This window comes from Lithobates pipiens, unplaced genomic scaffold, assembly GCF_037356315.1.
Source record: "Lithobates pipiens isolate NorthernLeopardFrog02 unplaced genomic scaffold, aLitPip1_a1.2 Scaffold_16, whole genome shotgun sequence".
Taxonomy (NCBI): domain Eukaryota; kingdom Metazoa; phylum Chordata; class Amphibia; order Anura; family Ranidae; genus Lithobates; species Lithobates pipiens.
This window is the reverse complement of record NW_027507748.1, coordinates 182,317,636-182,345,486: the sequence shown is the minus strand read 5'-3', so window position 1 is coordinate 182,345,486 and position 27,851 is coordinate 182,317,636. Positions and strand designations below refer to the sequence as shown.

The following is a 27,851-nucleotide window of genomic DNA, read 5'->3' as shown; positions in this document are numbered from 1 at the left end:
GAGACGGCCACAATGTGTACATAGAGTAAAAGAACATGCTAGACAATTGACACTTTCTGGTGTGCTCAAATGTTTTAGTAAACTCAGAGGACAATTGCAAGTGAGTAAAAAATGAATTATAGAAGGAAAAATGTTGAAGGTAGTGGGTAAGCAGATTACGATTAATGTGTTCATCTGCCTCCTTTATAATAATATGAGATATTATAGGTTCCCAAACCATCATTCAAACGCTACTTAAGCTCTTCCAGTTTCACTATAGGGAATGGTATTCCCACTCTCAACTTCTCTAATTGAATATGAGCTGCAGGTTAAGAAAATACATTGTGCTCGTTCTGATAGCCGGTAGATATTACATCCAACCAAAGACACCTTGGGTTGGAACAATGCTAAGTTTAACATAAACTGTGACAATAATACTGAAGAATTATGGGGAGTGGGAAATGTTTGTTATTGTTTTTTAGGTTACTATGTTCTTTGTACATTGGTTTATTCACTTACTATACTGCCTTTTCATGCAGGGATATAAGCCCCATTTTATATCCTCTTAAATGTACTTTTGAGATTATATGGTTAACACCTGTGTTTATTTTTGAAAACTTAATAAAGTTCTTGAAAAAAAAAAGGAAAAATGCTGCAAGTAAGCAATTAAAATACCAACTTTTCACTTGGTTTAATTGCAGTTTTTATTGTTTGTGAAAGGGTTCCTTTAAGAGAAACTCAGTAACCACATGTATGTCTACTGGCCATTTGCAGTTCAATATATATGTCTTCATTTTTTTTTCCAGTTTAGTTATAAAACAACCCTATTTGTTTTTGGAAATGTAGGGGTATCTGAAAGTGAAATATATTTTGGCAAGGATTTGTTTGCAAAAACTACTTGTACTTTAAAAGGAATTTGCATATATTTTTCCACATATTTTCAGGGCAACAATAAATAAAGAAATACATTTTCAGCAGGTAGATATGGAAAATGTAGGCCTCTTTGACCATGTTTTCTTTATTTTTGTATCTGCTTTTTTACGAACGCTCAAGGTGTCATTAAAGTATAGCTGAAGCCAGACAAGTTCTAAATCCAATTACTATGTGGTGCACAAGCCTCATAATGTAAACAAAAACCTCCTTTAAGTTTTCAGATTGAGCCAACGCCTTCTTCAATTGTGTCTCACCTGCTCCCTGTCCCAGACACTGAAGCTTACAGTCAAATTATTCTAATAGCAATGCCCCTGCAACATTTTTGTTCATCCCAGTATATTACATGCAGGCACAGCCTACATCCGCCTACATCAACTCTGCTTTAAGTTCAGGAGTAGAGCTGGATTGTTGGCACACCATCATAGAAATCTATATTACATTGATTTTACTGGCAGACTCAACAGGTATTTGTGAAGCTTTACACAGAATATATGATAACAGTGTAAGTACACATGCACTTATAATTAGATGCTGTGGTACATATACTGTATATATGTTTTTTACTGAGAGGCTATAGTTCTTCTTTAATGTAGTCTACTTTAATGTGAACTAGTCTTTGCCACATGCCAAATGTTCAGTTGTAAAATCAACATTATAAAAATGTATTGTAGGGGCAAATATCAAACAGTTGCAAAATGTATTAAACAAAATTAAATAATAGTGATTCAAAACCATTACTTTAAAAAATAAAATATAAAAAATGTAGAGAAAATATGTCACATCTGAAACAAAATTGCAATGTTGCAGAACCAACTGATCCAAAACAATACTTTTTTCAGATGCTAACACTGGCACGTACAGTTGTTGCAGTCTATGGTGGAACAGGATCACTTCACCTTCTTACTAACTTTTGCATAGCACCTAACTGTTCCTCATTTTAAGGGACTGTCCCCCATTCAGAAAAAAAGTCCCTCTGTCCCTCTTTCCTCCTCATTTGTCTCTCATTTTGGTTCGCTCTATACAGCTTTATATAGAATGCACTACTTATCTATCAAAAAGTGTTTCCCAGTGTCAAACTTTTCATCCAATTTATAAATGACTGCATTTGTAAGTTCCAAAAGCCAACATAAAGGAATAGAAGTGGTATAGAAACACTTGTGGGTTTAGCCAATATATATATATATATATATATATATATATATATATATATATATATATATATATATTTTTTTTTTTTTTCTACAATTCTCCTAACTCCCCTAAGGGGGGTGTGGCAGGGGCTGTGTCCTATGCCTACATACTTTTGCTAATAGGTGACCCTCGTTCCCATCTCAGAAAGTTGAGAGGTATGCTTTTACACTTAGGCCGCGTACACACGGGCGGATTGTCTGCCCAACTTAGTCCGCTGAAACGTGTTTCAGCGGACAATCCGCTCGTGTGTGGGCTTCAGCGGGCTTTTTCAGCGGACAGTCTGACGGACTAAGTCTTTCGGAATTTCCGTAATTTTGTCCGTCCAAACTTGGTTTCAGCGGACAGTCCGCTCGTGTGTAGGCAAATTGGACGGACTAAGTATGGCGCATGCTCAGAAAGGATTTACACGCCGAAGGTTGCATTGCAGTGTATTGGACGTCGTATTTCTAGTCCCGTCGTATGTGCTGTACACGTCATCGCGCAAGCTTTCAGCGGACTGTCTGTTCATCGTGTGTGGTCAAGTCCGTTCATTCAAAAGTTGAACGGACTGTCTGTCGGATTGTCTGACGAACTTAGTTGGGCAGACAATCCGCCCGTGTGTACGCGGCCTAAGTCTTCAGACAAGCACCGGTCTTCTTAATATGAACAAATAGTATTAAAGCTCCTTAAAGTTGACACTTAAGAATATGATTTTGGATCTCTTCTGAAAGTTTCAATGTTTAACCACTTGCCTAATGCTTGACCCCTAACAAGTAATCATCAGTGTAAAATCAATTGTTTAGCATAAGTTCAGGCTGAACTTTGGTTGTTCGAATGTTCGGCGAACACCGAACACTATGCAGTGTTCATGGCAATTTCAAAAGCAGCTGAACACCGTTAAAGTCTATGGGACACTAACATTTTAAAGGCTTATATGTAAGTTATTGCCATAAAAAGTGTTTGAGGACCCAAGTCCTGCCCCAGGGGACATGTATCAATGCAAAAAAAAACTTTTAAAAAGTTTTAAAAATTGCAATTTTTTCAGGAGCAGTGATTTTAATAATGATTAAAGTGAAACAATAAAAGTGAAATATTCCTTTATATTTCGTACCTGGGGGGTGTCTATAGTATGCCTGTAAAGTGCCACATGTTTCTCGTGTTTAGAACAGTCAGAGAGCAAAATTACATTTCTAAAGGAAAAAAGTAATTTAAAAGTACTTGCGGCTATAATGAATTGTCGGTCCCAGCAATACACATAAAAGTCATTGAAAAAAACAGCATGGGTTTTTCCCCACAGTCCATTACCAGGTCTGGTATGAATATTAAGGGAAACCCCAAACCAAAGTTAAAAAAAAATGGTGTGAGGGTGCCCCCGAATTCCATATCAGGCCCTTCAGGTCTGGTATGAATATTAAGGGGAACCCCACGGCAAAATTAAAAAACAATGGCATGGGGTCCCCCTCCTAATAAAGAGGACCTGTCACCAGCCATCAAAGTAACTGTCACCAGCCGTACTGGACACCACCATTCAAAGTATCTGTCACCCCCCATCAAAGTACCTGTCACAGCCCCTCTGAGTACCCGAGTCATGTATCCATGTAAAAAAAAGTTTTAAAAGCCATTTTTTCGGGAGCAGTGATTTTAATAATGCTTAAAGTGAAACAATAAAAATTGAATATTCTTTTAAATATCACACCTGGGGGGTGTCTATAGTATGCCTGTAAATATGTGCAGTTTCCCCGTGTTTAGAACAGTACCACAGCAAAATGACTTTTCTAAAGGAAAAAAGTAATTTAAAACTGATCGCGCCTAAAATGAATTGTTGGGTCTCAGCAATATAGCTAAAATGCATTGCATGGGTTCCCCCAGTCCATTACCAAGCCCTTTGGGACTGGTATGAATATTAAGGGGAACCCCAAACCAAAAATTCAAAAAAATGCATGGGGGTCTCCCCAAAATCCATACTAGGCCCTTCAGGTCTGGTATTGAAATTAAGGGGAACCCTGCATCAAATGAAAAAATGGCATAAGGGACCCCCTATAAAAATAGTAAAAAGACAGGAGACACTTAGGGACAAGTCCTTTATTAATAGATAAAAAATGAAAAATGTCCCGAGATGCCCATTCATCTTCTATCACGCCGCCAGAGTGATGCTCCTTCTTGGTGACGGCTCTTATATAGCTAAGGGTGAGGCCACTCAGTGATGACACCGCCTTCCTCTGACGTCAAACGGCGTCGGGGGTCATCCGTTTATGTCATCAAGTGGAGTCACTGAGATAATTCAACTTTTCAATACAGTGTATGAATAAGCTATGCACTGACAGACAAAACATGTAAATTCTACAAATTTCCAATTATTGCTGTGTTACTGACAATTCCTTTTTAAATAATATGTTAGTTTGTCTTTATGATTCTTATATTTTCATTATTATTAAATAAATAGTAAAACATTCCATAAATAATAAAGAACTGCTGTGATGCATACATTAACAATAATAAAAAACTATTTTATTTAGATAAAGAAAAAAAACGTTGAGCTCAATTAAACTAGGCTGCTCACTTCAGAACACAGAAACTGCAGTTTTCTCTTATGCCCTGGTCACACAGTCGGAAATTCTGTTGGAAAAGGGCTGATCGGATTATATTGTTGGAAAATCCGATCGTGTGTGGGCTCTAGTGGACTTTTTCCGTCGGAATTTCTGACTGAAAAAATTTGAGAGCATGACCTCAAATTTCCCGACAACAAAATCCGATCAGACTTTTCTACGATAGTTTGTAGAGAATTCTGATTGGACAAAGTGCCACGCATGCTCAGATCAAATTACGAGACCAAAGCTATTGGCCACTAGCCGCAATGTAGTCATCACGTTCCGAACGATCTGATTTGTGTATGCAACACCAGTTTTGGACAAAATCCGTCTGAAAAAATCTGACGGGTTTTGTTGTCGGAATGTCCGACCGTGTGTACGGGGGCTTAGTCTACAAATGGATTTAAAAAAAGATTTTTAATGCACCACTTGTAAATGAGGGGCAATGCCTAAATGCAAAAGATAAAGCTTTGATATATATAAAAAAAAAAAGTATGCAGATACCTGAAATTTGTTGGCTGTCTGTACATGTTTAAGAATAAAACAGCATTTTTAATAATAATTGTAACTTCCCCTTTTAAATTCACTTATTGCTTCTTCATTTATGAGTGGTGAACGTGTTACTCTTTGCTAATTGCACATGTACAGAACAATTTTAGTTTGACTATCCTTTCCCTCTTCTTACATTTTCCTTTTATTATGGAAAAAACACTGTACAGATGGCTAAAGTGTCTGAATCTTTTTTTTTTTTGACAACTTTTGCAGTGTGCCTTGATCCATCTTCTCTTGTGAACATTTTTCTTTTGTTCATAAAAAAAAATCTATATTTTCTTAAACAATTCTGTCATTTTTGATACTTTATTTTATTTATTTTTATAACAGAACATTTAAATTAAGCTACTAAATAGCAACTTATCATTTCATTTTTTCTTCTTGGTAATTAAAATACATTTTTTCACATCAATCGTTTTTATTTATTATTTATTTTAATAATTTTACATAAAATGTAACGTTGTTACATTTTGTATCCCGAAGTTTTTTTAAGCACTTTTTTCCATTCTTTTTAAACCAAGTACTGTATTTGAATTATCTTTTTTTCCCTTTTTTATTCTTCCAACTATAACCTTTAGGAGCCAACACAAAGAAACAAGCTGATGATATAGCCAATAATGATCGTGGTGAAGACGAAGGTATTTTTTTATATTCACACTCAATGTGATGCATGTTTTTTTTTTTTTTTTTTAATCTTAGATTTTTTTCTCCTGTCCCCTAATTTTCTTGATTTTTACTTATTTTTCCTTTGATGAGAAATATTTTGCCTTTTATTTGAAAATAATTATTTTATATTCAATTTGAAATCTGTAATTGCATTTACTTTTTTTTTTTTCTTTTGAAATGCATGATTTGAAAAATTGTGCTATCATCTATCATGGGCCGTTTATGGCAAAATTGAGCTCTATAAACTATAAATATTTTGGGTTTGCTGTACTAGTTGTGAAGAATTGATTAATAATAGTATAATAAAAATCATGACTGCATGCTTTTTTTATAGAAGCAGACTCACCTACCTTCATTTCTGAATAATTAAGTTTCATTAACTTCACCATTGTTGGCCTGATATTTACTATTTATTAAGGGGTTGACAATCTTTACACAATAAATTGCTTTTTACAAGATTGGATAATTGAAGTGATTATTAACACAATTCATTGTGTTAAATAACAGTGCCAGGTATGGATATTATATACATACAGTAGTTGCATTGGTCCAGCTTGGAACTATAGATATACAGTACTATAAAAGTTGTTCCACCTAGAAACTTTGAAATCACCGTTAACACTACTACTCCAGTGATGTCCACTTGATTCTAAGCCTTGTACTGAGCAGGCACGCTTCTGACTACTGAACACAGGAGGTCAGCGGCTCTCTGCATTTTTTAAATAAACACAAAGCACTCTCTGATTGGACAAGGTGGGGAGGCAAGGCAGTGATGTCACACCCTAACTGGATTTAAGATTCAAAGCGACTTTAATAAACCAATCCTTGTGTTCTTAATAGAAAATTGAAAGTAGAACATACTTGTGTTTCAGTAAATAATATAAATAGCAAACAATCAGATGCGGAATCAATGCCATATAATGTATTTGTAAAACCAATCACAAAAATCTCAAATAAGTATTAATATGGTAAAGCAATTTACATTTGTTTACATTTTTTTTTTATCTGCAGTTTTCTTTAAATTATACTTGGTAATTCTGACAACAAAGTCTTTGTTCAGGCATCTTCTCTTATAGGGTGACATACTTCTGTCCCTGTCTCCCAATTGTTTGCTTGGGTTGTCACCCTGTCACATATTTTTACAGTAGAGACTACTATAAGCAGACATGTTGCTTCACATTGCATAGATAGAGTTCACTTCTACGCTAAAGCATCAGTTACCTTGCTTCTGAATTATATGAAGTTGCTCCACCTTTTTCAGCGTGATTTAACTCAGATTTTTTTAATGGGTTCGTAAGATGAAGTTAGAGTGCAGCAAAGAAGGCCAAACTGCTCTAAGTACTTGAGCATTCTCAGACTTGCTTTTATACAGAAAATAAGCAGTTGAATAATGGAGGTTGGGGATCAAGAAATCCCTGAAAGAGAGCAACACGTTTTTTACATTTTCTTGTTAAAATTGTAAAGCTCATTTACAGACTTTATCTAATATCTGCTGTATAACATAAACCTGTTACAATATCAGTAAACTAAAAACATTTACATTTTTATGCTTTCCCATTTAAAAAAAAATATTTAATGTTACATCTTTTCAAACAAGAACAATAGAATTGCCATTGACACTTTCATTGACAAGAAATGATCAAAATTGGGTGGCTCATTGAAGATATGAAGATATCCACAAAAAAAGAACCATCAAGGACAGTTGGAGGTGTGGGCATGATCTTACCAGCTTCAGATGTCTTTTGCCCCAGCTTTAGACAAAAGCAGGGAAGCTTGAATAGTTCTACCTTTCCATGATATGTTATGCCACGGGGGTGCACACAATTGTGATTGGACAAACTTGTCTCATCATCAAGGCTGCCCAAACCTGCCCATAGATATGCAATTTTTTTCCCACTCCAACCAAAATGGTCAGATTATACCACTGTTTTGGAGATTGGTTCTCTAAAAACAAGGCTGTTCACTTTGCAAGAGTTGTCCTTTGCAATGAAATCTTCCCTAGATTTTAGTGAATGTAGTGTAATTACACTTCTCAAAGGAAAATAAAATTAAAAAACAGTATTTTGCTTGCACGTGGTTGAATGATGAAAGTCTGCAGAGCTTCACCTCATTCACTAAACTCTGAGAAAAAATATCTTAGAAAGTGCAACTTCACTTGCAAAATGAACAGTCCATTAGTAAATCAACCTTTTGTGTCTTAAAGCCATCACATACACTCACAGGTAGCCCTTAATGACGAATCTGTTATTAACACTTGATGGGGGAGATTTACTAAAACTGGTACACACAGATTCTGAAGAAGCTGTGTATAGTAACCAATCAGCTTCTGGGTTTTACTGTCAAAGCTTAATTGAACAAGATGAAGTTAGAAATTGATTGGTTCTATTCACAGCTGCACCATATTCTGTGTGCACCTTTTAGTAAATCCACCCTTTGTTAGAAATTATGCAGCTAGAGATTGTTATGTATCCTGTATGCAGTGCATATTTGTGGTGCTTGGTCAAATCTTTTTAAGGACTGTACTGTGCATGTACAGCCCTGTTTGGTTTAGCGGGTATAATCTGTGTTGAAGTGGTAAAATTTACATTTTAAAATTAAATTTAAAGATACATTCTGTAAGAAATAGAAAAAAAAATGTCAAATGTCATGCATCGCTCGTGTGACTCTGGCTATTTGGCCTTATGCATATTGCAAAGCATTCATGTAAAATATATTTTGTTTATGCAATACTTTGCAGCCAAGCAGCAATACATTTCATTAACCTAATAAGTCAGTGTATTGTTTCTCCAAAGAAGCAATGATTCTGCAGATGATACTGCAAGAATAATTAAAGAGTTTTACATGTTCTCCAAAGTACACTACTAACAGATAGGGAAGGGAACTTCTTCTTGTAAGATTAAAGGTACACCCTAGCCAAAATTGTAATCAAAACCTTTAGAATCACATAGGGGGGCACACCCTACCTGCTCAGTGCTTTGGTTTTTAATCCAGACACCTTCCACTAGTTGTGTTCCAGCAATATGTTATGCTTTCAGCATTGACATTCATAAGGAATCCATAGACACAGGCATACAATGGCAATATTAACTATAGAATATCCAAGACTCCAGAAGGCTATATGCCGGAAAATATACTAGACACTGATTTAATTCTTATACATACATTTACATTTACTTGTTCTCTTGGCTGATTTCAATTTCTCACTGAAGTGTAAGGCCCAGGTAATGCTATGGGGCTTAGACTTGTCTACCACTGTTCAGCTTAAATTCATTTGGAATAACGCAAAATAACAGACTATATATGCCATTTAAGTTTCTTGACATACTACCAGTGGAATAACACACACACTCAAAATTAAAAATTAAAAGTAGTTAAATAACAATAGATGATAGGTTACAGAAATAGCAGTCCCAGTTTTTACTCTCAGGTTCTGTCCATCTCAATGAGATACCCATCCCTTCCCTTCCAAGCTTTCAGATTTCTCTCAGTTGTTATAATGTATTACTTAAAGTGATTGTAAACCCTCACCTTGTAAAACAACCCATTCAGTTTAAAACAGAAATAAAAGGCATATATAGATATATAGATAGATATATCATTATAATTACTGTTTTTCCATTTATTATAAGTGAAACAGCAGAACACCGAACTTCCCAGTGACAATATTGATCATTGAAGAAGATTAGTACTTGGTATTGCAACTCCAGGTTGAGGTTTAGAGCTCCAATGCACTCAGGACCCCTATAACTATGCCCTGGTGGGTAGGGAGAAATATGTCAGAGGGCATGGTTTGGGGAGTGGCATTGCCCGAGGCTTTCACATGTATACATCCACACTAGGATCAACTATGGTGAGCAGCAGTTTTAGGCTTAAATGATCATAGGAGGAGAGCACACTGAGTTCCCAACATAGCTAGAGAACTCACCACAGTGTGTTTGTCAGAAACCATGAAATTAGGCCGAGACAGAAGTACAATTAAATCACACTTGTTTAATTATAAAAGTTCAAAGAACAAACGTAGTCAAAACATAGCCAAATTTCAGTAACCAGAACAGATATTAAGACAAGCCAGAAGTCAGGGATCAATGTAGTGGAACAGCAAGCAGGATCTGGAGCCAGAAGGGATGTCAGCAAAGCACTTTTTGAACAGGCTTGCAGGCGATAGTTTCTGTGATTTGACCAAGGCGAAGATAGAGCTTCTCTGGACTGGATGGCTTAAGTAGGCAGGACTGATGAGCCAGATATCATCAACAGCTGAGTAACTGTGGAGAGATAGGAGCTGGCAATTAGCCGACAGCTGAGCGGCCAGCTCAGAGAAGTATGGTCTGAGCCCAGCCCTGACAGTACTCCCTCCTCAACGACCCCTCCCTAACAGAGATCCACCAGACTTGAGGGGAAAACGTCTATAGAAATAATGGAGGAGGACAGGGGCATGTATGTCCGAGGATGAGACCCAAGAGCGTTCCTCCGGACCGTACCCTTTCCAATGTACAGGTACTGTATGTGCCCATGAAACCTATGGCATTCAACAATGGACTGCACTTCTTACTTCTCATGGTTCTCAACCTGTACAGGGTGAGGATGTGGCACTGAGGTGGTAAAGAGGTTGCAGACCAAAGGAGACATGAAATATATTTGAAATACGCATATAAGAAAGAAGGTCCTGGACTTGTGCTCTGGTGGAACGAAGGCTACGAAGATGCTCCTCTAACACAGAAATATTCTGCAGAACAAACGAGTCAGGCAACATGGAAGGTTGGAAGCCATAATTTGCCATAAACAGGGACAATCTGGAAGCAGAATTCAAGGCACTGTTTTGAGCAAACTCTGCCCACAGTAATAGGTCTGACCAGTTGTTATGATGGACATAAATATTGCAACGTAGGAATTGCTCCAAGGACTGATTGGCTCATTCTGCTGCCCCATTAGACTGCGGTTGACATGCAGAGGAGAAAGCAAGCTGAATTCCCATCTGTGCACAAAAGGCTTGCCAGAACCTGGGACATAAACTGACTGCCCCGTCTGAGAAAATCACCTTGGGTAGCCCATGTAAACGAAGGATCTCCCGAGCAAAAATAGAAGCCAGTTCCTTAGAAGTGGGCAACTTCTTAGGTGGAATACATTGACACATCTTTGAGAACTGGTCAACCACCATAAGAATAACCGAGTTGCCCTGGGAGTTGGGTAACTCCACAATGAAATCCATAGACAGGTGGTTCCAGGGCCTCTATCCATTGGGTATGGGTTGTAGGAGGCCCCCTGGAAGATGTCGTAGAGTCTTACTCTGAGCACACAGGGAACAGGCAGCTATGAAGGCAGTTACATCAGCACGTAGACTAGGTCACCAGAATTGTTGGGAAATGGCCCAAACGAGTTGATTCTTCCCAGGGTGGCCAGCAGCCTTGGGAGAATGGTAAGTCTGGAGCATGGCAGTACGGATACTCTCTGGGACAAAGCAGTGGTCACAAGGTTTCTCAGGAGGAGCATGGACCTGAGCAGCAAGAATTTTGTCACCCAAAGGAGAAGTTGGACTGGTGCAGACTGTAGCCAGAATACGATCAGAAGGAATCACAGGAGGAAAATTGTTGTGATAAGGCATCAGCCCTTACATTCTTAGTACCGGGTAAGAAAGAGACAATGTAATTGAAACTTGACAATAAAAGAGCCCATCGCGCCCTTCTGGGAGAGAGGCATTTAGCCTCAGACAAGAATGTGAGATTCTTATGGCTTATGGTCAGTAAGAATGAGAACCAGCACAGTGGTACCTTTTAGGAGATGTCTCCATTCTTTCAGGGCTAAAATGATTGTCAACAGCTCTCTGGCATCAATCTCATAATTGCATTCCACAGGTGACAATTTTTTGAAAAGTAGCCACAAGGATGCATATCTCTCTCAGCGGTAGGATGTTGAGACAGAAGGGCGCCAACATCAGTCTCAGAAGCATAAACCTAAAGGATAAAAGGTAACATAGGCTCAGAATGTGCTAACACAGGAGCAGAAACAAAGGAACCATGAGACTCTCAAAAGCCTTAATGGACTCAAGTCTGTGGGTTACCATCCTTTCTGGTCATATTAGTCAGGGGCTTGACCAGAGACAAGAAGTTACGAATAAACTTCCGATAATAGTTGGCAAAGTCCAGGAAACGCTGCAGAGGATGTAAACCCATGGGTCGGGGCCACTGTAGAACTGCCAAAAGGGTCCATTAAAAAGCCAGCAATGGAAATTACACAACCCAGGAATTTAATCTGTTCATGATGGAACTCGCACTTCTCCAGATTACTATAGAGATTGTTCTCTCTTCGTTTCTGAAGCACACAACAGATATCTGTATGGTGGCTCTCCAGGGACTTGGAAAACATGTGGATATCATTGAGATAAACCACCACACATAACTGCAACAAATCTCGGAGGAATAAATTCCTGGAAAACTGACGAGGCATTACAAAGACCAAAATGCATTGTGAGGTACTCATAATGGCCTGTTCTGGTATTAAAATCAGTTTTCCACTCGTCGCTCTCCTTAATCCTCACAAGGTTATGTCAATAGAAGGAGAGGGTTAGGACTTTAAATGAGGCACAACTAGAAAAATAAGGTCACATGATAATGGATTCCACACAATTGCACAAAGATTAAAAACATAACCTGATAAGATAAGGAACACCTTAACAATTTATTGTACATGGTGATATAATAATTTACAACCATTTTAAGGATAATACACAAATATACAGTAATGTAATTGTAGGAGTTCATAATCAACATAGTTATTTGATAATCATAATAAAAAAGTCAATATTTCATAGCATTTTTAATGTGGATTCTCAGAGTCACATGACCATATGATGTAGCATAAGGCAAAGCTCTACCCGTTTTGTGAAATCTATCCACTCATCAGGAGCAATTGTAAATACAGAGATCTATAATGAAAAAGAGAATTTGCAAAATGAATAAATGCTGTACATACAAAAAGAAAGAGCGAGGCTAGGATAACTATTTACCGAAATGCTCATACCTTCACATAGAATGGATGTAAAATAACGTGGTGTTGTAGCCAACTGGGGACGCCATAGAGAAACAGACATCCCACGGGAGCTGAGGCTGCAAAACTGCAGCTAGGAAAGTGAGCAGGGAGACAGTATGGAGAGCATAGGTAATGTAAGGAACTCCTGTTGGTAATAGAGGATATATGCCAATTCCAGTCGATGTACTGTATAAAAAAGCATATAACTAATTAAATTTTATATGGAGCTGGCCTTCGACAATTACTATCCAAACCAGGTGGATTAATATACTAGTTAATATAGCTCACATATCCAGCTAGGGTGGAGATCAAAGTAGGGAAAATAAGCAACTCGATAAGTGGACCATAAATAAGAAGTAATTATCTTAAATCTCCAACACATGTAATAAGGGCCAGTAATTAGAAATTTTTACAAAGTAAGGAGAGATGTGTGCTCCACCTATGTATGGTCTCAATGGACACAAATAGCCATGTTATGCCGCCAATGCCACACTGTGTATAAAAGGAAAGGGGGAGGGAAGAGGTGGCAACAGCACCTGGATGTATAATGTCACGTGGTAACCAGTGCAACCGACCCTCCCATGTATTAGACTTGTGCACAATGGAAAATTTTGTTTAGTTTCGGTTCGTTGTCATTCGTAAAATACATCATTTTGTTCTGTTATATTCGTTATGTTACGTTAGTACGTTTTCGGATAATTCGTTATTATTCATAGAGTGTCGATATTCGTTATACTGAATCTCGAATCCTGACGAATTAATTCGTTATATGCGCTATCATTTCGTTCGTATTCATTGAAATTCGATATTTATGTATGTATAGACATTCATGATAATGATTCATAGTTTGCAAAGTCGTTTGTTTATTGAATCTTTTAACGCACACAATGACAACGCCTCTTCTCCTCGGCTCAAATACAATACAACACCCTTCTAACTCAGTTCTCAGGAATACACTTTGCCAGTAATCCAACCTCCGGCACAAAATGAATCAGCTGATTGGACTATAAGATTTACTTTGAGCTGACCTTTTTTTTCATTAGATCTCTAAAGAATTACCGAATCATGTCGAATTCATTTGTTATATCCACTATAATTTATTTTGTATTCGTTGTAATTCCTTTTTTTTATTCGGACATTCGAATGTCTGAAACATGCAAAATTCCAGCGAATTTCAATTTGTTATGAAACTAATTGCACAAGCCTACCATGTATACAACACTGATGGAAACACCAGCACACCAATGCTCACCACCCTATTACTATGGAAGAGAGGAGGGAGGGGTCGCAGCTGAGTGCAGGGCTCAGGCATCCCCTGTGACAAAACAACACTATTAAAAAAATAATAAGTCCACAATGTCATGCAGAAGTCATGATGCAGTTAATGTAACCAATATCTGTTGATACCAAGATTGTTACCTTAACTAGTGTGCTTCCTTCCCTAAATCATTATATAAAAAGAGGGAGAAGGGGGTTGTTGAGACTGTAAATGAGGCGATGAATGGGTAAATTCATTCACCTCCATCCTAAGTTTGACTATGTCAATGGAAGGAGAGGGTTGGGACTTTAAAAGCAGCACAACTAGAAAAATAAGGTCACATGATAATGAATTCCACATAATTGTACATACATTAAAACCATATCCTGATAAGATAAGGAACACCTTAACACTTTATTTTACAGTACATAATATCATAATTTACAACCATTTTAGGATAATAATACATAAATATACAGTAATATAATTGAAGGGATTTCCTTTTATAATGCAGCGTGTAGTTGGTGGCATAACATGGCTAATTGTGTCCATCAAGACCACACACAAGTGGAGCACACATCTCTCCTTCCTCCATATATTTCTACATACCAGCCCTTATTACATGTGTTGGAGATTTAAGGTAATTACTTCTGATTTATAGTCCACTTATTGAGTTGCTTATTTTTGCTACTTTGATCTCCACCCTGGCTGGATATGTGAGCTATATTAACTAGTATATTAATACACCTGTTTTGGATCGTAATTGTCGAAGGCCATCTCCATATACTAATTTAATTATATGCTTTTATACAGTACATCTTCTGGAATTGGCATATATCCTATATTACCAACAGGAGTTCCTTACATCACCTATGCTCTCCATACTGTCTCCCTGGTCACTTTCCTGGCTGTGGTTTTGCGACCTCAGCTCCCGTGGGATGTCTGTTTCTCTATGGCCTCCCCAGTTGACTACAACACTACATTATTTTACATCCATTCTATGTGAAGGTATGAACATTCGGTAAATATTTATCCTAGCCTTGCTCTTTCTTTCCGTATATCCAGCACTTTTGCAAATTCTCTTTTTCATTATAGATGTAAAGGTTCTCTCATCTGCAGAGAGATGCATGAAACCCAAGTGCAAGGGTTCACCTTCACTGACCGACTCGGTACCAGGAGACATGGGAGGTGAGGGAGGCACGGGTGGGACTGCAAAGCTCGGAGACAAACGGACAGGAGGCTTCAGCAAGTGCTCATTAAAAGAGAGTCTTTCTCTGAGTCTGGAGTTAATGAGGATGGCAAACATGATCAACTTCTCTGGCTCAGTGGGTATATCTGGGGGCTGCTATCTTGTCCTTGATGGTATCTGAGAGACTATGAGAAAAAGCAGCCACGAGGGCCTCATTGTTCCACACAACCTCTGCTGCCAGAGTATGGAATTCAATGGTGTAGTTGGCAACAGTTTTCATACGCTGTTCGATGGACATGAGGCACTTGGAAGCAGAAGCAGAGCGTGCGGGAACATCGAATATCCTTTTAAACAAAGCCACAAACTCAGGATAGCTCAAGACAACAGGTTTTACAAATATTACCAACAAGTGGATTGACTGCATATTCTGTATTCATGCCCTTCACCTACTCTCAGAAAACATGAAATCCGTCCGAGACAGAAGTACAGTTAACTGACACTTGTTTAACCTCCCTGGCAGTATGATTCAGTCTGGAATAAGGTGCTGAAAGCGGTACAATTATTTTGCATGGAAATCTGGCGTTTTATTTTGTAGTCCTGTAATTCTTAGGAATAACTCTCTTAAATCTGTTCAAACCAGAGTCTAGCAAACATCCCGGGTATGATAAAGTTTATAATATAATAAAGAATAATAAAAAATATTCAATAATGTAATCAAATCCTAAAACACAGAAAAAGGGACACTTTTTGGTTGCTATGGACAATCTCCAAATTTCAGGCAGAAAAAAACAGTATTTATAATATAAAAGTGCATGCAGGGCACTGCACAGACCACTAGGGACAAAGGGGGTGTGTATTTTTTAATACAGCACTGTAATCTGTAAGATTACAGTGCTGTGTGTGTTTTGTGTACTTTTACTTTTTTGAATTTGCCGCCGTTCTCCGCTCCCGTACGCCGTAACGTCGCAGGGAACGGAGCTCGGCGGCATTCGGCACTGTGAATCGAGCACAGGACGGCTCGATCACACAGCGCGGCGGACATCGCTGGATCCAGGGGACAAGGTGAGTAACTCTCCCTGTGTCCTCCCCTGCATCGAGCGAAGCGATCCCGAGTCTGGCTCGGGGTTACCGCTCCTGTAATTAAAATCCCAACCCGAGCCAGACTCGGGATTACCACTAGGGAGGTTAATAATAAAAGGAAAAAGAACAAACATAGGCAAAGTTCAATAACCAGAATGGATAGTCAGCTAAGCCAAGGATCAATGTAGTGGAACAGCAAGCAGGATGTGGAGCCAGAAGGAGTGTCAGCAAAGCACGTCGTCTTGAACAGTCTCGCATGAGATAGTTTCTGTGATTTGACCAAGCGAAGGCAGAGTTCCTCTGGACTGGAGGGCTTAAGTAGGCAGGACTGACGAGCAGGATATCATCAACAGCTGAGTAACTGTGGAGAGGTAGGAGCTGGCAATTAGCAGACAGCTGAGTGGCCAGCTCAGAGAAGGAAGGGCTGTGGACAGTTGTAAGAGGAAAGCAGAGGGACTGGCAGGAACTGCAGGGATTTTACACAAAGGGAGTAATACAAAGAGAACAGGATTCTTTTTTTGTACAAGTACATGGTATAGCAGGCACATATAAGGAATATGAAATGTTGGGTTTACAAACATTTTAACTGATTGGTAAAAACATTTTTGCTAATTTTGTTGCACTTTGAATCTGTGGATTTTATTTTTGTCTTTATTGCAATCTTGCTAATAAATTAAAGTGGAGTAAAAGCCTAACTATACTTATTCTTAATTTTTTTTTTACCTCCTGTCACCATCCTGCTATCTATCCTATCTAACATGTATATAAAAGATCTACGCTATGTTACCAAATTTATTGAGATGCACAACGCAAAGACCATAAAGACATGGATGAGAGAGTTTGGGGTGGAGGAACTTGATTAGCCTGCACAGAACCCTTACCTCAACCCAATAGAAGACCTTTGGGATGAATTAACATTCATCCCAGCATCAGTGCCTGAGCTCACAAATGCGCTTCTGAAAACATGGTCAAACATTCCCATAGACACACTCCTAAACCTTGTGGACAGCCTTCCCAGAAAGGTTATAGCTGTTAAAGCTGCAAAGGGTGGGCCAACTCAATACTGAACCTTATGGACTAAGTCTGGGATCCCAGTAAAATTAATTAGCGTGTAAAGGCAGGTGTCCCGATACGTTTGGCAATGTAGTGTATGTACTTATCTATTTTTAATTCACTCTTCCAGTCCTGCGGTTCCTCCTCTCCTCTGCTACAGCTGCTTACTGGCACAGAGGAGCTGGAGCTGCAGAATCACATGACTGGACTAAGGATGAGCCGAACAACCCCCGATTCGGTTCGCACCAGAACCTGCAAACAGACCTAAACTTCGTGTGAACTTTAGAACCCTATTAAAGTCTATGGAACTCGAACGTTCAAAATCAAAAGTGCTCATTTTAAAGGCTAATATGTAAGTTATTGTCCTGAAAAGTGTTTGGGGACCTGTGTCCTGCCCCAGGGGACATGTATCAATGCAAAAAAGTTTTAAAAACTGACGTTTTTTCGGGACCAGTGATTTTAATAATGCTTAAAGTGAAACAATAAAAGTGTAATATTCCTTTAAATTTAATATTTGGGGGGTGTCTATAGTATGCCTGTAAAGGGGCGCATTTTTCCCGTTCTTAGAATTGTCCCTGCACAAAGTGTCATTTCTGCATGAAAAAAAGTCATTTAAAAGCACTCGCGGCTATAATGAATTGTCGGCTCCCAGTAATACAGAGAACAGTCATTGAAAATCATTGATAAAAAAAAAGAGTGGGTTTCCCCCAAGTTCAATTACCAGACCCTTCAGGTCTGGTATGTATATTAAGGGGAACCCCGCGTCAAATAAAAAAATGACGTGGGGTTCCCCCCAAATATCCATATCAGACCCTTCAGGTCTGGTATGGATTTTAAGGTGGTAAACAGGCGAACAGGCAATGTTTGAGTCGATCATGAGTTCGACTCAAACTCAAAGCTCATCCTTAGACTGGACTAGAGCAAATTAAAAATAGGCAACTATACCAGTCCTTTTCAAACAGGTCAGGGAAAATATATTGGAAAGGGGAGGGGGATATTTTAAGAATACATATAGTTATATTTTTCTATCACCTCAGCATAAAAAAAAAATATATATATATATATATATATATATATATATATATATATATATTCACTAATCTAGCGATACACTCTGCTCTCCTTATTGCTTCTACTCCCTGCCATGTAAGTGCACTCTCAACCTATTATCGCTAGTAATGCATTAGTTGCAGCTCCAACAGATGTGCCATTAGAACAGGTGGACAGTCTAAATACCTTATCATGGTCTGTCCCGTCTGGAGTTTCCACTTTCTAACGATGAAAGTTCAATCTCCTCACTATATTACTCTAATGAGCAAGATTGTTTTTCTTCCAATATATGATAGTTTTTATTGCTTCCAATATATGATAGTTTTTATTGCTTTGATTCAAGTTGACAAATAAATTGGACCTAAGGACTAGTAATAGTATTTTTCATTTAAGTTCAAACTTAAAAGGTTATACATTAAAGATTGATTTTTTTTTTCTAAATTGTAGTTGTTCATCCAGGACTTAAAAAAATTATGAGGCCTTCTTCCTTTTGAGACATTAAAGATTGATCTCTCTAAGCCTCGATATGGAATGCATTGTCCATTGGTCTGTCATAGTATTTTTTTTGTTCTAATAAGCTCTTTTGCCCCTGAAGTAATGGAGTAACATTTGTAATTACTCTACATTGTATTTTTATTTTTTTTTTATGTCTGAATCTATAAGATGTATTTCTACATTTATAATTTCCATTGTATAAAATAATACTTTAACTTATTTGTAAATAACAAACCAAGTTACGGTATTATGCAGTTAATGCAAAATACTATATATTTTCCCAAAACTACCTTAACAGCAGGGAACTTTTTCTATGGGGAATCTTTAAGTAGTTTAATACTTTAAGATTATGCAAATCCCAAAATGCTTTGCTCAGCTTTAAAAGTAGACCTACTTTAATATATAACTGTGCAACAATGCACCACCTTAAAATATATTTGCTGATTGAAACAGTTTTAAAAATCATAATTTTAGTGCATTTGCAATGTAATGCATGTTCAATAGGTTTTTACAATATGTTTAATCTACAAGGTTTTAAGCATAGCTATTATGCTTTCCTATGTAAACCGGGTTAGTTACATATTCAAAATGTCACAGGCATAACCCTTTTCATTTTAGTGTTGCATTAGAATGTAATTTATTCAAGCTGTACTTTAGCGCTAATGTAATATGTAGCTTTAATACTATGGCAGCAAAGAAAACTGCTGTGAAAGTAGATTAACTTTATTGCCTTTTGACATAGTATAATTTTGTGTATAAAAGTGAATGTGTTTCTAGTTCTACTTCTTTGCACGCGTTAAAGTTTTTAAATAGCGCACAATATTTCCTTTCTCAGAACTTGATATTAGTGCTGATATAATATATTTTTTTTTTTAGATAAAAAAGCAACACCAACAAAAGAAACATAAATAAAGCTCACATTCAATATTTTTAATGACCAAATGTTAGACAATGCATGGATACAGGACAATGGAAATATATATATATAAAAAAAAAAAAACTGCAACCAATGGGCTTATGTACTGTATAAAATCCAGCTAAATCACTCTGTTTCAAAAGATTTAACACCCACCTATTTTTAGCCATGGAATTGAAATGTTTACATATATTTGGACTCAAATGAAAATAACTGTCACATTTTTGAAAATAATGATATTTTTTTACTGGTATGTGAGCTTTGTGAATTAAGCCTAAACATGTTGTCCAAAGCCATCATCTGATTCTACCAGCCATATTATTTTTGAGTAGGTTACAATATTGTTAAATTAAGTAAATACAAAATATCTTTAAAAATTTCAAATATTGAATGAAAATAGTATCAACAATTACACACATATATAAATACCCTTCTTCCACCAATAAAAAAATACGACGACTTTTTTATTTATTATTTATTTAATCTTTATTTAATTTTCCTTCTTCCATACAAATCATTATAATACAAAACATCATAAAAAAGAGAAATATATCAGTATTACAAACACATTATCTTTCAGTACTTTCTTATCTTATTTATTCCATATTTCCTTACATGTCAACCGCTTTTAACCCTCCATCCTCCCCCCTTCTTTCCCTACCCTGAAACCCTCACTCGTCCTTAGCTTTTTATCCTACTGCAATCTTAATTCCCTTCTTTTCCATTATGACTGTAAAAAAATTATTCATTGTATCATTTTAGATCTACCTGACTTTCTTTATATTTGGTCCTGCCACTCTCCTACTCCTTCCTGGTCATATAGGGTACCCCATTTCATTCACCCATGGCCTCCATATTTTCTCAAATTCTCTAAAATGTCCCCTTTGTATGTATACTGTCTTCTCCTTCCATTCCCTCACTAGTAGGGCCCTCTCTCACTGCCATCTCTGCGCGATAAGTTTACGTGCTTGAAATAGGCAGAGTATAAATGCCATTGTAGTGCACTTTTGTTCTCCCAGGACCTTCCTATATCCTAACACACAAAGTTTCGGGTCCATTTCCAACATTGTCCCAAAGATTTAATTTATAGTTTCAACAACTCCAATAATGAAACAACTTTGGGCACCGCCATACCATGTGAACAAGGTCCCCATATCCTTGTCATCTAGGGCAACTGGCATCAGCTCTCCTTCCAAACAGGAACAATCTCTCTTGGGAGTATAGTAAGCCCTATATACCGACATCAGATGTGATATTTTGCGTGAAGGCGAGACCGATATCATTGGCCCTAATTCCATTATTTTCCTCCACTGCTCATCTGACATCTCCCCTATATCCTCTGCCCATCTCCTCTTTTGGTTAGGGGGTCAAGGGCCTTGTTGGAGCTATTACATATCTGACCATATATTACAGATATAAACCTTCTGGTCCTATCTATTTTGAGTAACTTCTGAAATAAGGGGGTTTTGTCCCACTCTGGCATATGTGGACCAAACTGGGCTGCCAGGGCATGTCTCAACTGGAGATATCTGTAAAATGATTGTTGTGGTATATCATATTCCTTTTTTAGGTCGAAAAATGTTTTTAGAACTCTTCCATCATACAGTTAAATCGGCCTGGTTATACCCTGCCTTTCCCATGTTTTCCTTTTCCCTATTGGTAGTAATTCCTGTAGATTTTTATTATCCCAGAGAGGTGTATATTCTGACAGCCCTGTATATCCCATCAGTGTTTTTACAGGTTTCCATACCTTACCCACCATTCTAATTGTGGGGTTTTAGTACTGATCGGGATCTGCCTCTAATACATCAACCAATGTTTCATGCAGGGCTCCTGTCATCATTATCCTGCCACTTGAATTTCCTCCGTCCCCCGAGTCGCAACCTGCCAAATGCTGCAGCTGCACCGCCAGGTAGTAATTCCTGGGATGGTGTACCGCCAGGCCCCTTTTCTCCGATGGTAATTGCAATGTCTGAAGCCGGATCCTTGCTTGACCCTTTTTCCAGATCAGCTCCTGGAGAAGCGTTTCATTTTTTTAAACCATTTTTCACATATCCATACCAGAGCATTGTGTAAAACATATAACAATTGTGGCATCCATATCATCTTAGACTGCACCGGCCTGCCACCGATAAGGGGAGCCAGCTCCAGACATCACACTTTTGTTTACATTTATTCAATAATGGTATTATATTTTTATTGATATACTGGTTGGGATCTGTTGTTAAATATATACTGAGATATTTCATTGTATCTACCACCTCCATTTGGGGAACCAGCAGCGCAACCTCAGCATCCAGGGAGCAACTCTGACTTCCCCCAGTTTATTACTAACCCCGTGAAACTTCCAAAGTCTTCTACTAATTGAATTGCCTTCCTAAGAGATTGGTCAGTATCTCCTAAAAAAAGTAGAATGTTGCCTGCGTATAATGCGATTTTTTCCTCTCCTCCCCCCTTCCTTTGGAACCCTTTTATCCCAGAGTTTGACCTAACTGCAGTTGCCAGTGGCTCCATAGCAAGTTCAAAGAGCAAGGGGGACAATTGACACCTTTGCCTCGTCCCTCTACTCATTTCTTCTTTTCAGAGTGCTTATTGTTAACCCTTACCTTTGCACTAGGGGCCTTATACATAATTTTAATCCATCCAATAAAAGAAGGTCCAAACCCGAATTTCTCCAGAACACACCATAAGTACTCCCATCCTAGGCTATCAAAAGCCTTGGTTACGTCGAGGGACAGAATAGCTCTTCACCCATAATTTTCTGATGGTGTCTGGATATTCAGAAATGCCCTGATATTCATGCTGGTGGATCTTCCCGTGATAAATCCCGTTTGATCTTGGTGTACACATTTTATGACAGTTTTGTTCAACCTATTTGATAATACCTTAGCTAAAATTTTGACATCTGAGCATAATAAAGATATCGGCCTGTAAGAGGCTACATCTAATGGGTCCTTTCCTTCCTTAGGTATCACGATGATAGTTGCTTCCATCATCGAGATGGCCAGTTCCCCCTTCTCCGCTGCACCCCTTAGTGTCTTATGCAACTCTGGGAGCAAAGTCTCTCCATAATGAGATCTTCATGTCATTATAGAGAATGTTCCCCACCTCTCTTGCCTTGCGCATCAGTATCACTTTATCGTTGTAGTTAAAAAATGTCAACAATAATGGTCTAGGACGGCCTCCAGGAGGCGGGGCTCTGAAAGGAACTCGATGAACCCGTTCTATTGAAAAAAATGGTGAAAATTTTTATTTTTCAAATAGTTCTATAAACCTGCTTCCAGAAATGTTATAGGGTTAGGGCCTTCACTTTTCCCAGGAAGCCCCATCATCCTGCTGTTGTCCCTTCGGAGCCTATTTTCTATTTCATCCATATTGGAGGCGTGGCTAAGCAGTTCCTTTCTCATATTTTTGACCTCATGGTGTAATGGATATACAACAGCGTTTTTATTGGTGGAAGAAGGCTATTTATATGTGTGTAATTTTTTTTTTTATATTTTCCACTGGTAACCTCTGGAGGAACCCTAGGGTTACATGGCACCCTGGTTAAGAAACCCTGCTTTAAGTCATTTTTGCTGTGATATTTGGCAGTCATTGCTATATCATTGGACAGATCTGTTTTTTCTTGTTATAGAATAGCCAATGTAATTTTCTGATGTTCCTTCAAATTGATGACACCCCCTCTCCTCACAGTTTAAGTCGCATAGCTTTGTAAGAATACTTCATAGTCCCATTCTGTCCTGTGAATATTTGAGCCAAAGATATTTCCAAAAAATAATTGTAAGAAAGTAAAGTATCCCCAATACATATGACATATGTTTTAACAATGGATTGGACCATTTTGATATGCATGTACATTGTATGATGTTTGGAGTGTTTGGGAGGTTTGCATCAAATTATGCATCTGCTTGTATATACACAAAAAAACTGCAAAAAAGTGGTGAAATCACCATAGAAAATAGGTATATGTCACTACACTGATGGTGTGGATTTAATAAGTGTAATGGGGTTAATTTATTAAAGGCGCATAGACTGAGGACTTTGCAAGTGCAGTTACTCCAGAGAGATCTCTGCTGACTTCCATCTTCCAATCATGTGCAAGCAAAATGCACATTTTTATTTTCCTTGCAATTGATTTCACTTTGTAAAGTGATGCTTTGCCTCATTTTCTAAGCTCTGGAGCAACTTGCAGAAGAACCTTTTGCTGCAGTATATACATATACTGTATATGTATATACGATACGTATATGCAGTATATACCTGCACATTTTTACAGCAGCTTTAGGATGTTTGTAATATTACTATTTCGATGTTTTCACTTTTGTACATTTTGATAACTAATATATGGCATTCTATAAAAACAGTAATTGGATTTCATGTATTACATTTGCTTTACTGTATCCAATATTGGTGGTGTCTTTATCTCACCATTTTGGAGTATGGTATGAAATTGAGAAGTTCAGAGTGTTGCCCAAAGCTTTTTATAAAGCCTTTCAAAATCTGTAGATGAAATGGATCTTAATATCTGAAGTAATATTAATGATAACACCACACAGATGTAAAATGTAATTGACAAAGACATGTATACACGCCAGAACGTAAGAGAGGAACTTAAAAGGAATGAATGTGCCATTTTCAAAAATTAATCTACAACCCATGAGATGGTGGTGCAAGCTTTTAAGGTGGGAGGTCCATGATAAAGTCCAGAGTAATGTAGAGAGCCATGCTGAAGACTTTCATTTCAACACACATAGGATAGATGAGAACAAAATCCTTGATGTAAAAAAATAAATAAAAATCTGCAAAGGTTTTGTTTGGAGGTCTTCTTGTGGAAGTGAGTATTGACAGAAATAAGACCACCCAGGCAAGGAGTCAGGGGCCTTTCAGCTAATTCATCTTTTATCCTGTCATTTAGGCCCTGGCAAAAGGAGAAGGTGAGTAAATGCACCACGTACTGGTCAACGGTAGTCCTGGAGTAACTAGAGAAGCAGCAGTAGAGGAGGTTCAGCCAGACCTGTCAAAACTGCAACTGAAGGCTGTCAGAAAATGGTCAGTGTCAGAAGTGAATGGGTCTCCATGCACCCAGAGGGGTGAAGCCCAGGCAAGCGTGTCAATAGTGAACTGATATATGCCACTATAGTCCCAACTGTATAAAGTTGTTAGGTTACAGCTTGAAATGTATGCTGCTTTGGGGCAGGAATCCTTTGATGGTCCATTACAAAGATATTCAATAAACGTAATGCTAAAGTGCAGGCAGATATACAAGATGTACATTAATTAAGCTCTGTATTCAATAACTTTATTTTTTTTTAATGCAATTGTGGAAGTGACTTAAAATCAGCCTCTTGCTAACAAAGAACAATCTGATGGGAGAGAGCAGTGTGACATAAAGATGAGCTCAACAGTGTGCTAATTTTCCTTGTACTGTCATGTCTCATGCTGGGAAAGGGGCATCACTTTTAACTGTTACTTTACTGCACCAAGGAACAACCTGTTATGCTGCCCTGCTAGGACAGGCTGTGCTGTGTGTCAAAGTTATGTTATCTCAGGTCTGAAATTGTAATCTCAAGATTGAAAATAAATGCAAATCATTGGACAGGCAAACATAGCTCATATATGTATGTATTTCATATCTTTATTTGACTGTTTGCTTGGAGTTTAGTTATATATATAAACAGAGGTGGCTCTAGGCTTTGTGAGGCCTTAAGCAAAACCTAGACAAGAGGCCCCACTTACGCCCATAATGAGAAAAATAATCCAAGCGATAAAAAAAAAAAAAAATTGTATAAATTACATATATTAAGAGCTCTAAAGTGCTGGTGTCAGTGCTCTCTATCTCAGTGCTGGTGTCAGTGCTCTATGTCGGTGCTGGTGTCAGTGCTCTCTATCTTAGTGCTCTATCTCAGTGCTGGAATCAGTGCTCTCTATCTCGGTGCTGGAATCAGTGCTCTATCATAGTGCTCTCTAGATAGGGAGATAGGTGATGGGGTCAGTGCTCTATCTTGGTGCTGGAATCAGTGCTCTATCACAGTGCTCTCTATCTCGGTACTGGTGTCAGTGCTCTATCTTGGTGCTGGTGTCAGTGCTCTATCTCGGCGCTGGTGTCAGAGTTCTATCTCGGTGCTGGTGTCAGTGTTCTATCTCAATGCTAGTGTCAGTTTTCTATCTCAGTGCTGGTGTCAGTGAGGGAGAAAGCAGCGGAGAAGCCAATCACCAGGCAGTGCCAGCACCATGGTTGAGGATCAGGACTGGCACCTCCAGACCCTCGGCAGTGGAGCTCTGCATAGGTGGGGTAAGGGCTGGGCAGAGGGAGGGGTAAGGGGCTGTCAAGCAGAGGTTGGTGCACTGGGGCACTGGCATGGAACAGAGCTGCCCTGACTGTGGCACTGATAACCAGGAGGAAGGTAGTGGAGGGGATGGAGCAGGGGGTGGATTTAAAGGTCAGTGGCTGAGGGATGCTGGAGGAGCAGGGATGGGGGGCCTGGCTCTCTCTTATGCTGGTTGTAGCTGGCTGAAAAAGGGGTTGTGGCAAGGTAGCTGTGCCTCTCCCTGCAGCTGGAGCCCAGATCCCACCTGCCCTGATTGACATCCCAAGAGAGGGGCGGCCCAGACACCATTTCTCTCCTCCCTCCCTCTTCCATCAGCTCCAAATACCAAGCTGGTGAGGCTTCCTCCCCAGCGGGATCCTCCTCTTCCCCTCTGAAGCTCTGCTTACCAGTCAGACGCCTCCTCTGGGTGTGCGGGGATCGCTCAGCGGAGCACTCCAGTTGGGGGTGACGGGGGGCAATCTGTGTCTCCAGAGCAGCGGGAATGTTTCATTTTGCTCCAGCTGCTGGAATGAGTCTCCTGCCCCAGACAACACAGTGCTGTCCGGCCCCACCTCCTACTCAAGACACATCAGCGGCCCCGTCCTCTCTCCACTGCCTGACCATGGAGCTCACAGGCAGCATTAACCCTCTGCTGGCTGGAGCGCAGCACCGCTGCACCACCATTGTTGTCAGCGGAGGTGGTCATGAGGCCCATGTGAGTGTGAGGCCTTAGGCGATCACCTAATTTGCCTAGAGAGCCGCCTCTGTATATAAATTCCAGGGAAGAAAAATATCTTCCTATGTAGTGGGGCTGTCTCTGCACTGCAAGAGTTAAATGCTTATTTAGATATAGGGTACCAGAAAAAGAACTTTTACTTACTCCCACAGGCTCTTCCCACTCTGCTAGACTGATCCCCACAGCCTCTTCCCCCCTGTGCTCCAGCAGTCAAAAGTTCTGACATCAACACCCAATGCCGTGCCCTGAACTGGAGGAGAGGATACTGAGGGGTAGTCCACCACCAGAGAGCAGGGGAGCACCAACTGGTGGGGGAAGAGGGGATCAGGTAAATAAAAGTGCTTTTTCAGGTTCCCCAGAACAAGCATCTAACCCTTGCAGTGCACAGGCAGCCTCAATGCAAGGGAGGATTTTTTTTCCATTGAGATGGACTTTATTGTGGTAGAAAATATCCAGAAAAGAACCTGAAAATTAAAAATGATTTCCAATACTTTGAACTGAAATCATGAATCATAAATTATATAATGCAAATCATGGAATGTAATTATACTTTTTTTTAACATTTCCACAATGCAATGATGTCTTATAGGTTTTCCAACCAACAGAAAGCTGTGATGTAAAATATGCTTAGATATGGCTGCAAAAGCACATTGAAAGCTGACATTTAGATAGTCCTACATCAGCTACAGATTTCTTTTAAGAGTTATCACAAGCTCTAGGGCCATTGAAACAGATGATGTACATTCACAGAGTGACATTATGTGTGGTAATTTATTGCTGAGAGGTATTTTTTAAATGAGAAGAAATTACTCTAAAGAAAATATTAAATACTGTAGTGGATTACAACCACAGTAG

At 38.7% G+C, this 27,851-nt stretch overlaps 1 protein-coding gene across 4 annotated transcripts in view; it reads left to right on the top strand.

The window, feature by feature from the left end:
- NLGN4X (neuroligin 4 X-linked) overlaps nt 1–27,851 on the top strand; it is a 476,850-nt gene that overhangs the window by 242,467 nt on the left and 206,532 nt on the right. For 2 of the 4 annotated variants that reach the window (XM_077480817.1, XM_077480818.1), the window contains exon 3: nt 5,801–5,860. The exons of the other annotated variants lie outside the window; for them this stretch is intronic. In XM_077480817.1, the coding sequence (XP_077336943.1) occupies nt 5,801–5,860 (60 nt within the window). The remainder of the gene's footprint in view (nt 1–5,800; nt 5,861–27,851) is intronic. 4 annotated transcript variants of the gene reach the window in all.